The sequence below is a fragment of the Symphodus melops genome, assembly GCF_947650265.1.
Source record: "Symphodus melops genome assembly, chromosome: 9".
NCBI lineage: Eukaryota > Metazoa > Chordata > Actinopteri > Labriformes > Labridae > Symphodus > Symphodus melops.
In genome coordinates, this window is record NC_136699.1 from 7,100,437 (window position 1) to 7,117,303 (window position 16,867).

At 44.4% G+C, this 16,867-nt stretch overlaps 1 protein-coding gene across 3 annotated transcripts in view; it reads left to right on the forward strand.

The window, feature by feature from the left end:
* Positions 1 to 16,867, forward strand: part of LOC306829065 (transcription factor COE3) — a 121,368-nt gene that overhangs the window by 19,997 nt on the left and 84,504 nt on the right. For all 3 annotated transcript variants that reach the window (XM_079351911.1, XM_079351910.1, XM_079351909.1), the window contains 3 exons: positions 159 to 214; positions 5,049 to 5,122; positions 11,381 to 11,449. In XM_079351911.1, coding sequence (XP_079208037.1) covers positions 159 to 214; positions 5,049 to 5,122; positions 11,381 to 11,449 — 199 coding nt within the window. The remainder of the gene's footprint in view (positions 1 to 158; positions 215 to 5,048; positions 5,123 to 11,380; positions 11,450 to 16,867) is intronic.

Sequence of the window (16,867 nt, forward strand, 5' to 3'; positions counted from 1 at the left end):
TTAGCATTTCAGGCTAATGCATGAATGTATGTTGTGTGTAAGTGTGTCGTCAGTCTCACATTCACACAATTCTGACTGAACATTGTGTGTGTGTGTGTGTGTGTGTGTGTGTGTGTGTGTTCAGCTAATTAGTATCTCTGTGCTCTTGTGTTTTGCAGGTATCAGGACAGAACAGGATCTTTACGTTCGACTCATCGACTCCATGACCAAACAGGTGAGAAAATAAAGCCACATTTTTACTGACACTGAGACCACCAGTGAAGAAACAGTGAATATCAGATACAGTATGTTTAATACGTACTATACAGCCTCCTGTTGTGTGGGGGGAATCTCGATCACGCACAAAAAGATAACCAATCAGGAGGCTAGCTGACTAAAGAAGGAAGCACAACAACCACAAATCATTTTTTCTTACCTCCAGCTCGCTCTGTAAAATGTAGCGCACATGTACACATACAACATGTACCATGTTATCCGTAGTTTAAATTCCTTCTTTGTGAATTTTCAGCTGAAAGAAGTGAAAACTGTTGGAGGTCTGTACTCTGGATGTTGGAGAATTAAGAGTGAGTGAGTGTGTGGAGAGCGATCATGTGGTCAAAACAGCCCACCACACACTCTTTTCACATTTCTCCTGCATTTTTCGAACAGATAAGCGAAACATGCTTCTGCTTCTATCGCCTCCTTGCATTCAGTATTTACATGTTTGTTTGGCTCATGTTTCTACAGTGGTGTCGACAGGAGTTTTCACTGCTCGTAGTGGAGAGCTCCAAAAGTGAGGGAAAGTTTCAGTGAGCTGAAAATAAGGAGATAATGATGGAGTGGTTTGGAACCAATGTCAGGATTTCCATAATAATAGGGTTAGTTTTTAGCATTAGTAGTTTTTTTGACAGAACTACTTTCTTACAAACATTAATAATTGAAAATAATGTGTCACTTTGCAGACGTCAAACCAGGGAAGTGTAATTTTTTTTGTCAATTACACACCAGGCCATAACAGTTAGCATCATAGCATGTTCACATTAGCACAGTTACGCTGTGTTACTCCTAATAATGTCGAGACAATTTCTGGGCAACTTCCCCGAAAAGTCATCCTGATCTGGTTGTTTACGTGTGCACCTGGCAGCGAGGGGAACACTTCTATTCCAAGAGTTTTTTGCAAGTGTGAAAGCTGCTTTAGTGTTTACTTAACATACTCATATTGATTTCCTAAAACAGACAGCAAATATACCATATTTGTATTTTGAATTATTTTGAGCTCAGGTCCTGGTAAGCTTTGCAATAAGACTGGATGCAGGGGAAAACTGATTGCTTTCAGTACAGAGGCCCTAAGCATCCATATATTAAGTTAATTCCTTAAGGTCTCAAGGTTGAAATTAACCAGGTGACACAAGAAAACATGTTTTTATTTGACCTAGATAACGAGCTCAATAAGTCGAAATGTAGAGACAGTGAGAAATGTACTCGTTATGAGGGAAAAACTGAGTTGGATAAATGCAGTAATGCAGGTTGACTTTGGGCTTTCATATTTTAAGATGTTTTGCACCCTGGAAATATTTCTTGACACTGAGTTCTTTTGCAGAAGCTTAGCTGGTTTCCACCTATGAAAGCCAACTCATACCACTAATTTACTCTGACCCACTGTGACTCTAGAAACCTGCCCTCACCTTACACAAGCCCAATTATTAAACATCAAATAAAACACACCTTTCCTCTTTACAGCCCCAGACTCTTTCCTTACATACTGTAACTTCACCTAACCTTTAGAAACTTCTCTGTTTACAAGAAAAGGTCTCCTCTGAACCTGTCCTCCTCCTGCTCTCCTCCTTTCTGAAACTCTTGCAGCTCTGATTTGTTTTCCTTTCCAGCCGTGCAGCTCGTTCTTTAGCTGACTCCAGATCCTCCGGTTCCTCCCACTTTTCCGGTTTTCACTCACTCAGAACCCCTGTGTGGGATCTGAACCTGTGAAAGCTTCCTCTGCCAAGAAAAAAAAAACAAAAAAACAAATATTTTCATATTTCAGTCCGTCCTGCCAGTCGACCCTCTCGCTTCATTCCCGCAGTTCACTGAGCTCCAGGAATAACTGCTTCTTTTTTTTGCCCATTACTGCACATTTACTGACAATAATCACACTTAAACTTGCAGCTAGACAGCTACCTCCGTGAGCCATAGTTATTAGAGATGGGTGGATGGATAGATGTACAAATAGATGGGTGGATAGATCAATAGGACAGTGAAACTGGATCTTTGTTGTTTGGGGAAAAACTGTTTTTTTTTTATCCCTCAAATACATCAAATAAACTCTGCACATATGAAACACTGGTATAACCCCCCCCCCCCCCTCCCCCCCCAGCTACACCTCCTCCTTATAACCCCCTTCCTTCAATCTTATAACCACCCCCTCCCCCTTCTGGTTCGAGCCTGTCGGCATGTCACCGATCGATGTACCGAGCGGCTCCTCAACAAAGCGTCAGCCGTGGAAACCGATCAATACGCTCTAATGTGGCACAGCGACGGCACACAGGAGACAATAATCCTGACACCTCCTCCTCTGTGACACACACACACACACCTTCACCTCCCACGACATGACACTCCATTGGTCGGCAGTCAGAGCTGACAGACGGGTCAACTGGAGTCCCCACAGATCGATAAGACCCCGTCAAGGGCCGTCACAGTCCCAGAGTCAGAGCAAGCCAGAGGTGCATTAATGCAGATGAAACTGTGGAGAGACCCTCACCTCACACAAGGACCCCAACTCGACCTTTATACAGTCTAACAGTCCGAGGGTCTCAGTGTGACTGCTGCTGTCATAGCTGTCGTTGAATTTTCTGTAAAAGAGGAAGTCAAACCATCCTCACACTTCACAAAATATCTTCCATACAAACACAAATATGTAATATAATATACTTCACTTCACACAAGTCCATGCTGTCCCCTAAAATTGTCTGTTCTTTCTAAACATGCTTACCTCTTAAAAAGGATTCGTTATCTACCACGTTATCTCTTCGTCACAAATGGGTTTTGTTCACCAGTTTCTTCCAAACCTTGTATCAATTTTGTAAAACGTCTTGATTTCATACAAACTATCCACATTTTTTTAACAGTATCTTCAACGGCTTTTTTCAAATAGTTATACAAGGTCCAAAGTTTACTAGAAAGTTCCTCATTTCTAAAGAATAGTTTACCAATTTTACAAAAAGTTCCCAATTCTCCAATAAATAGTCTAAAACATCCCCATTGTCTTTAAATGTTCGGACTTCTGTCACAACCTGGCTCAACAGTATGTCACACTTAAGAAAAGTTGCTCGAGGACATCAAACACCTTTCTTACTTTGCATAACATCTCTACTTTCTAAAATAGTTTCCTCACGCGTTGGTCCTCACAGTGCAGGTGCTATGCTGCTGCTGGTCCTCACAGAGATAGAAATAAAAAGTCCAGGCTCATTGCAGAATGTGGACACAGAAACAGTCATAAAAGTAGACTTACAATCACACACTGGTGGATTATTGCATCAGGAATGATGTATAAATATTGACCAAATCTACACACAGTGTGTGTTTGTGTACAGTATATGTGTGTGTGTGTGTGTGTGTGTGTGTGTGTGTGTGTGTTATTGTTGAGTAATAGGTGTGTCTGATGCAATCCCTGCTGGTCAAACTGGAGCATTTTAATCCAGAGGAACAGAGCCAGGACCGGGATCAATAATGCAGGAGAGGTCGTTATCCTAAAAGTATTGTCCCCCAGGGTGTGTGTGTGTGTGTGTGTGTGTGTGTGTGTGTGTGTGTGGGAGGGCGGGTGTGTGTGTGTGTGTAGGTGTGTGTGTGTGTGTGTAGGTGTGTGTGTGTGGGAGGGCGGGTGTGTGTGTGTGTGTGTGTGTGTGTGTGTGTGTGTGTGTGTGTGGGAGGGCGGGTGTGTGTGTGTAGGTGTGTGTGCAGGGCAGAGGTCTGTTTTCACTATAAAGGTGGATGAGGTAGTGGTAGGTCATTGTAGGAACAGAGGGAAGATGCACGCATGCATGCACGCACACACGTACGTACACGCACATATGCGCGCGCGCACACACACACACACACACACACACTTACACACACTTATTGGAGTTCATTTGCAACCACCAGGACATTACAAAAAGAAACACACACACACACTCAGCGGTCATCCGTCATCCGGACGCTGACATGACAGCTCTGTGGGGGTGAGGAGGGGGGCTTCATCCTGGGGCGCCGGCCGCCATCTGGCAGGGAATTCTGGGAAGGCCAGAGGAGGCTGAGACCACCGAGAGGGATGGGAGTCGGGTTAGTGGTTGGTGGCCATCTTTGGCTTTGTTTTTAGGGAACAAAATAAAAGGAAATACAAGCAATCAGATCTGAGCTCAGATTCATTGACACTCTGAACTCGTCCCACCTCTTCTAAACTGGGTCATCTTTGTCTTCATTTATATAATAAAGACTTAAATATGTGAAAAAAAAAAATCTGGTGTCCTCTATCGTATCGAGCCGGAGAGAAAGTCTCTTCACTCAGAGAACCATGGTTACACCTTGTAACCTAAGTTTAAACTGGTTAATGTAAGCACAGAAGCAGCTTCAAACGCTGTTACTCTACACTATTTATCTGTTTTATCTGTGATGTACGATGGTTTAGTTATAAAGTAAGCAGCTTTTTATGGTCATTTCCAAGCAGGACCCACCGGCGTTAGAACAATTCGGCCAACTAGGAGGTGCAAAAAACTGCAGTTCTTCGAGTGTCCCCTTGAGGCTGCAAAAGCCACAAAAGTTTCATACACACCCATTTTAAACCATTTTAAGCAGTAATAAACATGTTGACAGCCCTTTTAAAAAAAAAGTACGCTGAGTAAATGGACTTGAAATGTGTGATTAATTGGTTTCTCTTTACATCTGTTTATACAATAGTTTCAATGCAAAGTAAAGCTGTATGAAAAAAGTACTTTGCTGAACTCTTGATTGAAAACATCCAATCATAAGTGGTTAACATGGATTCTGTGCACTGGTTCATATTTTGTCTGGCCTGTATGTCTCTGTCTCCTCAGCCCATCCTGTATGAAGGTCAGGACAAGAACCCAGAGATGTGTCGTGTCCTCCTCACCCACGAGATCATGTGCAGGTAAGACACTGGCCTTCATAAATCCTGAGTATGGCCTCGCAGGAGCTTCTCAGCCGTGTGGCAGGACACCTGACTGCAGTCGAGCTGGGAACTTTTGAATGTTAATTTCCAGGTGATCTGAATATCCAGAAACATCCAAAGAATTAAATAAGAGCAGTGTGCTACTAGTGCCCCACTGTATGTGTTGTTAGGGGTTGGTTTGGTTTTGTAGATGCATGTACAGGAGTGTGTGTGTGTGTGTGTGTGTGTAGGGTGTTAATTATGCTGCACAGGAAGTGTCTGTCTGTGCGTTAACAGTGTAGCTGTCAGTGCTAGCAGGTAAAGAAAACATGCATTAGTGTTACATGGTGCGATAAGTACTGTCATTCTACCTTTTACACACCTTCCTGGAGCCTTTACGATGAAGTGAGTTCAACATACCCAGGGTGTCAATGTGACAGCTGGCTTCACTAACCCTGACCTGAGAGATCCGTCTTAACGATCACACAAACCTGATCGATCAACGCAACTTTCATCAATGTAGGCTGATGTATTTATTAAATCATACGGGACGCACTGAGCGTTCTCTCTCCCTCTCACGATCGTCTCACAGAGCTACGCCATCAAGAGATCTGATTGGTCAGGAGGCGGAGTTTCAGGTTGAGCTCTTAATCGGTCCCTAACCTGCACAAGAGCACGCTAGGTGTTCATCATTAGTTGCCATGGTGATCTACCCCGTGAAGAAGTGAACCACATTCTCAGTACTAAAAATCCTCACCGTAGGGATCCTTTCTGTTATGTCATTCAGCGGTGAAAACAACAATCTGAGCCTGTCAGCGACACTTTCAGCGGACACACTTTGATCCAAAGATTATTTTTGCAGAAACGACAGCGTGTTTGACGGCTGCAGGATGAGATGTGACAGGAGTAATCCCCCAAAAATACCTCCCTGAGGTTGTAGTTAGCGGTGAATAAGTCCATCATCTGTGTTTAATGTAAAATATTCATCTGAAAAAGTGAGTAAATTCTTCAGAGATAAATGCTGCATCAATATTTACATGACAGCACAGTTTATTCATGTTCCGAATACATACAAAAAAGTGAATAGAGCCTTCAGTCATATCTGCAGATATTCTGCACTGACAGAAGCTATCGTGACGACACCTGTGTGTTTTCGGAGAGCCTGAATGTGTGGAGTGTGTTTGTGTCGTGTGTATCTGTAGGAGGAAAAAAAAAAAAAAAAAAAGAGCAGCTGTTGGTTTGTCATCGTTCATCACAGCAATCAACACGTTCCCTGCCCTGCGTGTCTCTGCTGCTGTGTGAGAGTTCATGCTTTTACTGCTCAGACAGGAGTGAAGAGGAGGAGGATAAATATAACACACACACACACACACACACACACACACACACACACAGCTTGTGGTTAGTGGAGTGAATCTAAATGGGATCTTCACTGGGATATAAATGTTTGTAAATATGAACTAAACAGGTGAAAGGCAGACATGTTGGAGGTCGTCGAGTCTTTTTTCTAACAGTGAGAATTGTCGTTGACTTCTTGATTAAAGTTGTTGCACAGATTTCGAGGAGCTGTGGATGTAACCGTCTGGGCTCCTCACTCACTCGTGCGTCTTCACGGTACCTTCACTCTCTGACTTCTATCAGGGAGTTTCAGTCCTCTTCCCTCTATAAGACATCCTTTGATAAAATGTTCAAAACGCCGTGTTTCTGTCGTCGTGTGTTTCTGAGCTTCAGTCGTGATTAAGGCAGATTATTAGCGGCTCTCCCTGATGGATGCTGTGTTTCCATTCCTTAATGAGACACAGATCACTCTTTCCGTCCCTGTCTGTCTCAGTCCATCCCAGGTGAGCTCGTCTTTATGGGCGTCCCTGTTGGTTTGTCTGCCTGGATCGATCACACTTACTGTAGCAAGCTGCAGCCTTCAGGTGTGACACCTTCGTCAGAGAGCGCAGGTGAAGGAACACCTCAGCCTGTTCTGTTTCACTGTCTGCACCTATAAAAGGTTATGTGCTTGATAAAAAGATAACAGATAACCCAATCTCATCATGTTTATGAGCACATGGAGCTCATGGTGCCTTAGAAGAGACCTTAAGACATGTACGGTAAGAAAGAAAGAAATTAGATGCTAATCGATACTTAAGAAATCGAACCATGGGTAAGATGAAAGGAAAACAGTTGCGGAGACCGCATGCTTAACACATGCCAGAAAGAAGGAGAAACTAAGAAGTACTTTAACATCACACAGAACAGAAAGAAAACAAGGAAACACATTGTCAAGGGTTCCTTAAGATCAGCTGACCACATGCAAATTATAAAAGTTGTCGCACAAAGGGTTCCCTCAAAACCTTCTCTGTTTCAGAAACAGAAGAAGCAACAAAACAAAACGGACACTTTAGTGTTTCCTCCAGACCGTCTGAACCATTTTCTGAATGGGAAGAAAACGGCCTCTCGAGTGTTTACAAAATGACAGATGTTAAATGGTAACTTGTCATGACCTCACGGGGTCAGAAAGCAGAAAAAAACCCAACAACACTCAGCGTAGCTTGAAAAGGAAAGTAGTAGCCAAAGGTTACCTTGACACAGACGCTACTTTGTTTGTCTCAAAAATGGCTTAACAAACCATCAGCCACATTAGTTGAATTAGGAATGAAAAACGTGCACGACGCTTCAATAAAATAGAATAAATCCATCTCCGAGAGGGAGAATGTTGTACTTTTCACTTTTTAATATCAATCAATCTTTATTTGTATCGCATCAATTCACATGTTCAGGTGTTATCTCGAGACACTTTACAAAAAGCAGGTAAAGGAAATTACTTATTTATGTGACCGCTGAAGTTTATGAGAAGATTCACTTTCCATGAACAGTCGGACATGAATCTGGCTGTTTTCCTGCAAAAATTGCCAAAAACAATCCGCTCCTCTGTGTGTGTTTGTGTGTGTCAGCATGTGTGTGTGTGTGTGTGTGTCAGCTGTGACCTCTCCATCTTGCGATTGCCGCACATTAACCATTCTTAAACGGTACTGTGCTGCTTTCCAAAACTACCAATCACAAACCAGTGAGCAGGCGCGGCGGTGGCAGCCAGGTTGGCACACTGGCGGCGCCAGCGGGCTCCCAGAGGCTCGCCAGCTCTAGGCCGCTTTCCTCGCCTTGCCTCGCCGACACCTCGCTCCCTTGCTGGCTGCCAGGCTCGAGGCAATGCTGAGAAAAACCTGCTGCCACGCTCACCGAGAGGAAAGCGTGGTCCCGGCCAGGCAGTGCTGGCTCGCCGGCTGCTGGCAAGGCAGAGCGAATCATCGAGCCTGGCTGCCGGAACGTTCCAGGCCTTGGGGTAATTACAACACTTGCCCTTTGAAAGTGAGCCCTGTGCTGTCGGTCCGGTTATCTGGACGCTGTGATCCGAGTGCCGGCCTCAGACGCCGCGCTGCATGGCCCTCTGGGAGCCTTTGAAGGGCTGGCTCAATGTTGTTTTTTTTATTGTGAGTGTGTGATAGTGCGGCATAGACAAACCTTCTCTTTGTGCTTTAAGTAGATTCCACTTGTGGAGACGTCTGAAGTGGCCGTGGAGGGGCAGCCAGCGGTAATGATGCCTGTGTGGCCTGGCTGAGCCTCGTCGGCCAAACTGGCTCCTGTGGCTGAATTATTTTAAGGCCTTAAGTGTGTGTGTGTGTGTGTGTGTGTGTGTGTGTGTGTGTGTGTGTGTGTGTGTGTGTGTGTGTGTGTGTGTGTGTGTGTGGATGCATGTGTGTGGGTGTGATGTGGATGCACTGCGACCTGAGAAGCTTCAAGCCTCTGTAGCGCCGATGAGAAATCTCTGCGCTAAAATGAGTGACAGCACCAAAAACAACACAAACACACAGTGTTTGTTTTATTTTTTACAGTTTTTTTAACCTCACACACACACACACACACACACACACACACACACACACACTTGGAGCTTCACACTCCTCTCAGGTCTGTGTGTTGTTCCTCTCAGTCATTAGCCGGCCGTGGTGTTAGCCTGTTTGCGGCCCGGGGGGAAACGTCATTAAGGCGATATTGTGGACGCTCAGCCAAGGTTTGTTTTCGTCTTTGGAAAGGGGCCCCGGGTCCCTGGAGGGGCCCCGGCAGTGCTCCTGGGGTCCGGTTTGTTTATAACACTTCTTTGGCAGTTTGGAGGAGGTTGTCACCACAGCAGCACCAGTGGGTTTCCAATGCTAATTGGTCTCCTGGAACTTTCACTAATGGTTCCAAGTAGCTGGGGGAATAAATTATTGTGGCGCGTTCTATGGCAACAGTCACACACAAACACGCACACATACTCACACGCAATAACACACATCCATTCAGACACAAACACAGTGCTTAGTTTCAGATTTTTCTCTACTTAGAGATCAAACGGCGCGATAAATGATTCATAACGCGTCTCATTTGGCATTCGCAGCCTCGATCTGACGCTTGTTTGTCAAATGGCAATTTGATTCAGGCCAGCGTGGGGCCGACGCAGGAGCGTAATTGGACGTCGCGGGTCAGATGCAATATGATTAATTTTTAAGAATTACCGGAAGATATGTTAATGACCCTCTCAGCCATGAGAGGAGACGTGGATTGATGGTGCAGAGCATCTTGTCAGGTTATCGTGTCCGGATAGTTTATTGGTTATTAACGATGGATTCCGTCAAATCCTCACATTTACATTTCAGAAAGCTCCGCGCAGTGATCACTGATGTTTAGTGTTATGAATGAATTTTGACACACTTTGGACATTGCTGTCTCATTGGAGGTTAAAAAATGTGAAAGTTTCCATCAAATCTCTCTAATAAAAAAACAGCTTATAACTCCTGCTCTTAAATGACTCTCTGGTAATCTAAATTTGGTCATCGGTAGATTCTGTAGATAGGCGCTTTGTTCCTGTTTGTCTTTCAAACAACTGGGATAAAAAAATAATGTGATCCTGAATGGAAAAAGACCGCAAAAAAAACCTGGATCATTTATATTTGTATACAATATTTTGCATAGTCTGGTCCTGGTTTGGGCTTTAAAAGGAGAATATTTAGGTTTCTAAATATTCACAGGCAGCCTCCGGCCGTCGGACACTAAACGCAGCACATTTAAACACCTCATCAGTCAGACCATACAGCAGGTCTGCGTGATAGATATTAATGTACTGGACTCGATCATCTGCTGTTAAACATGGCTCACTGACCCCGCCCACCACAGGCCTGTTTTAGCTCCACCTGCCCCCTGCAGAGCTGAGATATAAACCCAGCGCTCCCTCCCTGTGGACGCCTCCACAGACAGAGGAGCAGCTCCTGTTTGGTCCAGTTTCATGTTGGACTCAATGAAACGCTCGGTGGTCAGTTTGCCCTCTGGCTACCTGGACGGCAGTTTGGCGAGCAGCTGTCCGGTTGGCTGGCTGGTTGTCAGGGGCAACGGTGCCGCGGGTCAGGTGGGGGATGAGGCGGGGTCCACAGTGATGCCTCCATCGCTGGTCGTCGTCCAACTGTTAGTGACCTTGGCTTGGACTCCACCCAGCTGGACAGAGAGAGAGTGTTTGTGTGAAGACATAACAGGACGTCTTCTCTTAAAATTAAAGTTGGCATTTTAAAGATACCCTCTTGTAACATCTTTATTTAGTGGGTTTGTAATTTTTCTTGAATATTTCCAGGACAGAATTTCAATGTTGATGCTTGTGGCGTCGATGTTCCTGAAAGAACAGCTACAGGCCTTTAAGTTTTAAAGTTGTTTTTTTATTGATTTGAAAACTTGCTTTTAAGTCTTAGTTGTGTTACTTTTTGTTTCAACCAAAGATGCATGCCTTTGGATCATTGGTCCCCTCTGGGGCGACTGCGGTCCAGTGGTAGAGTCGGTCATCTCTCAATCAGAAGGTCTGGCGTTCGATCCTCAGCTCCTGAAGCCACATGTCTGACGTGTCCTTGGGCTCCGCTGCTTTCCCGGCGGTGTGTGAATGTGTATGAATGGCGTTATTACTGATGGACGGAGATGTGCTTCAGTCAGATTACTTACACATTCAAAAATGACTTTACTGGATGAACAGTTAGGCAGAACTGTCTACTGTCTGAGTATCACTTCTAAAAAAAGTCAGTTCAAGTTGTTGAAGCAGATCGTCAAGTTAGCCCTCTCTGTGTGTTTGTCTCTTTGTGTTGCTGTTTTGATTGTCCTGTATTATTGTAACGCTGTCACTTATGTGATGAGGTTACATGTTTGTTTTTATGACAAACTCTCTGAACTCTCCTGACGTGTCGTTCTGTCTTTCAGCCGGTGTTGTGACAAGAAGAGCTGTGGAAACCGCAACGAGACGCCCTCTGACCCCGTCATCATCGACAGGTAGGACCTCCCTTTTCATGGCTTGTCTCTGTCTCTTGCTGTACATGCTGAGTGTCTGCTTACTTATGCTGAACACACACACACTCACCAAAACCCAGTTTCATTCGGGACTTATTCATGTTTTGGTTTTTTTATGGCTCAGTTCAGGACGTTCGTTTTACATCAGGAGCTCAAATTGTGAAAGGTTTATTTTCAAAGCTGTCAACTTTGTAAGAAAAGCGTCTGGGTGTGACTGCCTTTCATGTTTGAGATCTTTCCCTCTGTGATTTGTTCTCAGTTGAGTTATTTTCTCTCTGCAGACGAGTTTTGTTGCTGGATTTTTTTTGTATCACGTTGTCTTGAGGTTCATCTTCTTTTCTCTGCATCAGCTGATCAGGATCTTTCTCTTCTACTGCTTTAAATAAACGTGATCAACGCCGAGTCGCTTGAAGGAAACTGTCCTATCCTGAATTCTTAGATGAAGATTCTGACACTGAGGTGTGATGAGCGATGGCGGATATATCACGCTGAAAAGAGAGTGAGATTTTGGGCTTCGACTGTGGAAGTCTCTGTTTTCGGGTTTCTCTCATATTCACTCCAGAAAATTCTGAGAACATTTCCTAAAATCCATGCTTGCATGTTGCTCTTTCACACAACAGAGTCCGACTGTAGATTGACAATTTTTGCCTTCCGATGCCACGTGCAATGAAATGTTTTCACAATAGGATAAAAGAGTGGAGTAAAAAGCAGGGTATGAAGCTGCTTTAGTGCGTGCGTGCTTGCACAGCGGTCGCTCACTGGCTGTGTGATGTGAACGTCATCATCCCAGCTTGACCCGTGTGGCAGGCTGTTAGATTGTGGGTCGTTGGGGTGAAAGCCCTGTCTGTTTTCTTTCACAGACGCAACTCTCCCCAAAATATATCAGGACGTTCTCCTTAGTGTGGCGCATGTGTCACCTCTGAAAACCAAATGTTAAAGGCCGTTTGAACTAACTTTCATAGAAAAACATGATCATTGTAGACTGTGTCACTTCTGCCACAGACTTCTGAAACAAACTGCTGCTCTGACTTCGTCTGATTGAATGTCATTTTCATCCAAGACCACATGAAACCTTTCGAAAGTGAACATGAACTATGTTAGCCAATCAGACGGCTCCAAACTTCAGCATTATTCTCCTTTATTAACGCCGTGCTCGTCCTCACCATCTAATCCTTCTGCCCCTGTGTCCTTGGAGTCAGCGTCTCTCTGTCACAGCGCCCGGCCACGATTGGTCAGTGACAGCGGGGGACACTGATGACCTCAGAGGAGGTCAGGAGTAGAGGGGGTTCAGTACCAACTCCATGTTGGCTCGTTAGAGAGGCTTTGGGCTACGGCCAGGAAACACACAAACAGGTGATACACAACAATATACACACACAATCTCACAAGCACCTAGAGCATACCTGTATAAGACTCAATGCATACTGTGCACACATGTTGGCACACGCCAGAATAGAGATTTCATCCACACCATGATGTATATACCAGGTACACACCTACACACACACACACACACACACACACACACACACACACACACACACACCTAAACACAGTACACACACACACACACAGTTTGAGGTGAAAGGACAGAGGGTGTGTGTGTGTACTGTGTTCATTTGTGTCTAGGTGTGTGTGTGTGTGTGTGTGTGTTTTGTGTACGTGTGTGTCTGGGTGTTTTTTAGAGGTTTTGTCACCTCTCTGTGTGTCCTCTCACACATGAGATGGATTCTATACATCCAACTCTAACACTCCCCTCCCCCTCCACCTCCACCGACATGTACAGACGCAAAGCATTGTGGGTACAAAGAAGACTGCCTTGTGTTTCATCGAAAAAGAAAAAACAAACTGGAGTTTTTTTTACAGGAGTTTTATTTCCACATCATCTCAAGCTGGAAATAGTTCCGATTTTCTGTAGTCTAAATAAAGTGATAGTGTTAGTGGTTGGAAAGTTGTACGTTGTAGCTAGCTGGGAAAGAATGAACAAATAAACGGCCCCGCACCTGATCCCTTCAGTTTGATCTCTTACACAGAGTGCTGTGGTTTACTGCAGCAGTGTATTTCTCTGTGTTATCTGCGTTGTAACATCAGGTCGTGTGGCGTTCAGGAGAAACTTTGCTGCTGTTGAAACTGTCTGGAATCATTTTCTGTCTCCATCCCTTGTTTCTGAGCTGCTTTAATTAGGACAAGAACAGGACACTGACACCAGTCCGCTAACCCAGGGAATACACACAGACACCCAGTTATTGCGTGCATATTAAAGCACACACACATATATGTGCAGACACACACACTGTGTCAGTCTGTGTGTGTGATTTACTGCAGCTCTGCTTGTTTCCCCGCATTTTAGAGCCTGTTAAGAAATGCAGGATTTATTACTGTGACCCCCCCTTTGATACACACACACACACACACACACACACACACACACACACACACACACACACACACACACACTAAACTTGGGGGCTGGAGGGGGGGTTTAGTGTGTTTAGTGACCCATCATGCAAATGATGTCGCTCTGCAGCTACAGTAAAACAGTTTAATGTTGTGAATTCTCGTCTCAGATAGGTAAATCAAAGTGACACACACACACACACACACACACACACACATACACACACACACACACACACACACACACACACACACACACACACACTCTCCTTCATTGACATTCAAGCTTTTAAGTGAAAATGTGATCTTTGTATTTCCATGCTGATATTCACTGACTGACTGTTTAAGCAGTGTCTTCTCTTTGTCATATTTCAAGTCTTTACTATGCAAAAACTGTTAAACTTCTTATCTCTTTTTTCTAAAGTCATTCATCGGTACCGATGTTATTATGTAATCAAAGTTTCTTCTGTGTTTTATTATACACAGGACACTGTCACTTCTCTCAGACTACACTTTAAGGGCACACTCAAACTGAGCAATCTCTAACATGCACGAGCACGTTTGAGCCTCAAAGTGTGACTAATGTAAGCGATCTGCACAAGCACGGCACACCTGGTTGGCCCCGGCAGGGTTAAAGAGATGTGCTTCGGTCAGCCAGTATAGTTGCAGTCAAAGCTTTAGTCAGACTAGAGAGAACTCACCCTGCAACTGTCGTTCAGTCGCCGCTATTTGGCAGCTATCAAAAATGTAACGGTGGATTATTTTCTTTTATGTTACTCAGTGCATCAGTTGACATTTTGAATCAATCAAGCTTAAATGTCTAAATGATGTGTGACCATCGGGTTTGTTTTTAATCTCTCTCTTGCAAAACATGCACTTAAGTGATGATCGGATCTTAAAACACTCAAAAAAGTGTGATCGGATGCTAACATGTGAAAGGGATCTGGATATCCTGGTCATTCAGGTGACCCTTAAACTCCCTTTAAGCACTAGAATCTGCAACTGAAGCTCAGATGAAGAGGCGCTGTTGGTCACTAACAGGCCTCTGTGTGTGTGTGTGTGTGTGTGTGTGTGTGTGTGTGTGTGTGTGTGTGAATATAAATGTGCACTGATGCTCCTCTCAGAGGTCGCTTTGTTTCCTGCTTGCTCCCGTTAATGGCTGAAATCCTGCCGAGGCAGCAGAACGCGGCGCTGACGGATCGCCGTAACTCGGCCGTTATTACACGCTAATATTGCAATTAGATGGGTGGACAAGTCGCCCGAGCGGGGGCAATAAATCCCCCTACAGTGTCAGAGCGTACGAGGGGGCCGAGCTCTAATTACCCAGAACACACCTCCCTTCCCATCTCCTCCCCCCTCCCCAGCTGTCTGACCATCACCCTCCTCTTTTAATGGCCGAGCCTTACATGGAGGTCAGGACCCCCCACCCCCCACCCCCTTAGATCAACACTTGTTCTCTAACACCATTTACAGCTTTGATGTCACCTGCAGAAAGGTGAGTTAGAGTGATGGAGGGTGACCTTTAACCTTTAACCATTACACTACAAATAAGAGGCAGGACCTGAACAGCTGGTGTCATCTTACATGTATCCTTATAAAAATAAAGAAGCTTTCTAAACCGACTCCATATGATTCTTCACTTAAAAACTACATTTCCCATCTGCCCCCTCTGTGGACAATACACACATTGCAGGTGATTTAACTGCCTTTCTTTTTCTGCCACCTGAACCAATTTAAGAGGAAAATCAAGGCTGACCGTGTGATCTTATTTTATTTAAATTGTTTCTTGTTTTGAGAATAAATCATCATTTGCAGAAACAGAATCCTGCATGCTGTCTCTGTCCCCCGTTAAACTGTTTAATCGTCTCGAGGGAGCCGAGAAGCTGCAGAGCGAGCGTCAGCAGAGCGAGAGGAAGGTCTGATTTAAAGAGACGATTCAGAAGGAAACAACAATGAAACCTCCTCACAGGTTTCTGCTCCTACTGTAGGGACGTGAAGTACTTGATTTATCTGAAAGTCCAGCCTGCCTCAACTTCACCTCTCAGGCTGATCGAAAGTTACGTTGAGAAAGCATGTTTAATATGGTGACTTCCATTGATGGGCTTCAGTATTTCCCTTCAGATACCAAAATATGACGTCACTGAAACAACGTCCATGTTTTATATAGTCTGGATCAAAAACATTCAGAAAACTGACCAACAGCATTTGATGGCCATCTATCTTTTGAGCATTAACAGGCATTTCATTTTTCTCACATAGGCTGACCTGAGAGGAATTTCTCTGTTTTAAAGTCCATGTTGCATCATCACAACAATGAATAAGAAACTGAGTAAAAGAATAATATAAAAGTAAATCTATGAAAAGTTCATGGACATTCAAACAAGAATGAAGTCTTTGAAACTTTGAAAATATTTTTTTTGGGGGGTGAAATATCTCTGAGGAGATCTCGACCTCATCGTGTTTGAATTAATTCATGTCTCAGTGTAAGTTTGTGTGTTGGAATCTATGGAGGTTTAGGTCCACGGGGGGTGGTTGTTTGAGGTGGTGGGGGTGATGGTGGAGGGTTATCTGCCCCTGTGGACCCTTCCCAGCAATCGTAGCTCATCGATCGGGTGAGCGAGGCCCATTGGAGCCGGCCAGATTAAGAGTATAGATTTACAATAAAAGCAGGACATTACTGAGCAGGAGAAGCTCAAATTGAAAGGAGAGAAATGGGGAAGGGTGGTGAGGATGAGGGTGAGGAGAGCCAGAGGGGGAGGAAGACCTGGAGGTCGCTGCAGGGGTTTCTGGGTAATTTGAGTGGAAGATGTTGGTGACGGTGAGAACACGCAGGTCAGCGAATCGACAAAGTTTCAGGTTTATTGAAGGACGTTGATGTGACGACAGTGTGTTGATGTGGTTTTATGGGGACCTGCAGGAACAATGCATCATGGGTAAAGTGATATCTGATTGTAATAGAGAGGGTTTTTTAAAATTATATTCTGAGAGGCTCTGCTGATAGAT